The 1761-nt window shown below is 39.5% G+C and overlaps 1 protein-coding gene across 1 annotated transcript in view; it reads right to left on the reverse strand.

Annotated features, from left to right (window-relative positions):
• Positions 1–1353, reverse strand: part of SARC_03195 (hypothetical protein) — a gene marked incomplete at both ends in the record, with an annotated part of 1746 nt that extends 393 nt beyond the window's left edge. The window contains 3 exons of the mRNA XM_014303025.1: positions 251–484; positions 620–1058; positions 1270–1353. Of these exons, the coding sequence (XP_014158500.1) occupies positions 251–484; positions 620–1058; positions 1270–1353 (757 nt within the window). The remainder of the gene's footprint in view (positions 1–250; positions 485–619; positions 1059–1269) is intronic.
• Between the last annotated feature and the right edge of the window lie 408 nt (positions 1354–1761).

The following is a 1761-nucleotide window of genomic DNA, read 5'->3' on the forward strand; positions in this document are numbered from 1 at the left end:
TATATATATATATATATATATATAATATATATATAATATATAATATATATATATATATATATATATATATATATATATATATATATATATATATATATATATATATATACATATATATACTACAACGGCTACTACTGCTACTACATCCGCTGGTACTACTACTACATCTGAACAATAACTACTATCGATACCATATATATTGGGACCTGTAGCAGGTATAATAGAACAGAGAATGTAATCAAGAATTTACCTTCATGGGGCCCATGATTGTCGGAGGACTGTGTCTCATCTGGTCTTTGTCCTATTATATTTGGTATAGGTCCCGGTGGGGACGACATGTTTGTAGTAGTAGTGGTAGTAGAACTCGGAGTAGCCGTAGAAGCAGTAGTAGAACTCGGTATAGCCGTAGAAGTAGGCTTAGGCAACATACCTTCCAATCCAATCCCATTAACACGTAGAAGTTCTGTCAGCTCGGTCTTGTTCGCTAATGGTCAATAAAAAATGTTTTCTGAGTCCAGTCTACGTTTTAAATCTCCTATCGTCAGCTTTTTATACTGATTCTGCAATTTGGGCTTACCCCCAAAGAAACCCTTGATTTTAGGACTGGTGACAATCATACGTTGATACCAATCGTATGTGATTACGTTTTGTCTTAAAATCTGCAGTGCTGCTTCAGAACTAACACGCTTGCTAGTGTCGTCTACTCCCTGTACATAAAGTTGTATCAAAACTTTTCGTACCACGGCTGCAAAAGTTACTTTCGGTTTTTGAAGGGGTTTCCTGGCCCATCGAGGTTGGACTATATTCAGCATCGTTTCTGATGAGATCTCATGCAGTGTCGCCACCCCATGTTGAAACATATCCGGTGTGGAACTAATAGCATTAGCCTTTTCACCCACAATCTCTTTGTCTTTTACTACCGCTCCCTTACTTGATACAATCGGCTTCCACACTGCAGGTACTGGACTTTGATGGTGGTGTAATGTCATTTTCCCTGAATCTATGCGCGGTTGAAGACCTTCTGGCAAAGCCAATTCTTCAATCAATTCTGCCAGCGACTGGTGTTGAACGAGGTAGGAAATATATGATATGAGCGTTACTTGTTTTACTACTTGTACTTTTATTTCTAAAACTACTTGCACTTTTACTTCTACTACTACTTGTACTTTGCTTCTCTACTACTTGCACTTTTGCTTCTACTACTACTTGCACTTTTGCTTCTACTACTACTTGCACTTTTGCTTCTACTACTATTTGCACTTTACATACCCCACTTTGTTCCGATAGTTGTACGTGTCGGAATCCATCCCATTCAATGTCATGAACGCGTGTTTTTCGCATAGCATTCTCCATCTGAGATTTGTAGCTGTGATGTTCCGACAACGTGGTTCCAAAGTGTACAGTCGGTTGTTTCACAAGTTCCCCCGGTATTCCTTTTTCCCTATAAAGTACAGTTTCTTGTTCTATCTCATGTTCCGACTTATAAACTTCAGACATACATTCTTTAGCTTTACCGTTACAAAACCTTAAGGCCGAGGTAGTATCGTCAGAGCTCGGATCTTCGTGATCGCAGATCGCATGAATAGGACGAGCACAGCCTTTGCAGGTATGTTTTCCACCTTCGGGAACTACTAATGAATCACCGGGCTTTTCACAATTTGTACCTGCTGCACACGTCCTCTCATCGCCAGTGCTAGTAGTATCTCTAGTGGCAGTATCTCTAAGGGTAGTATCTCCAGTAGTTTGGACAACATACTTCAC

The sequence above is a fragment of the Sphaeroforma arctica genome (genome assembly GCF_001186125.1).
Source record: "Sphaeroforma arctica JP610 unplaced genomic scaffold supercont1.157, whole genome shotgun sequence".
Lineage (NCBI taxonomy): Eukaryota > Ichthyosporea > Ichthyophonida > Sphaeroforma > Sphaeroforma arctica.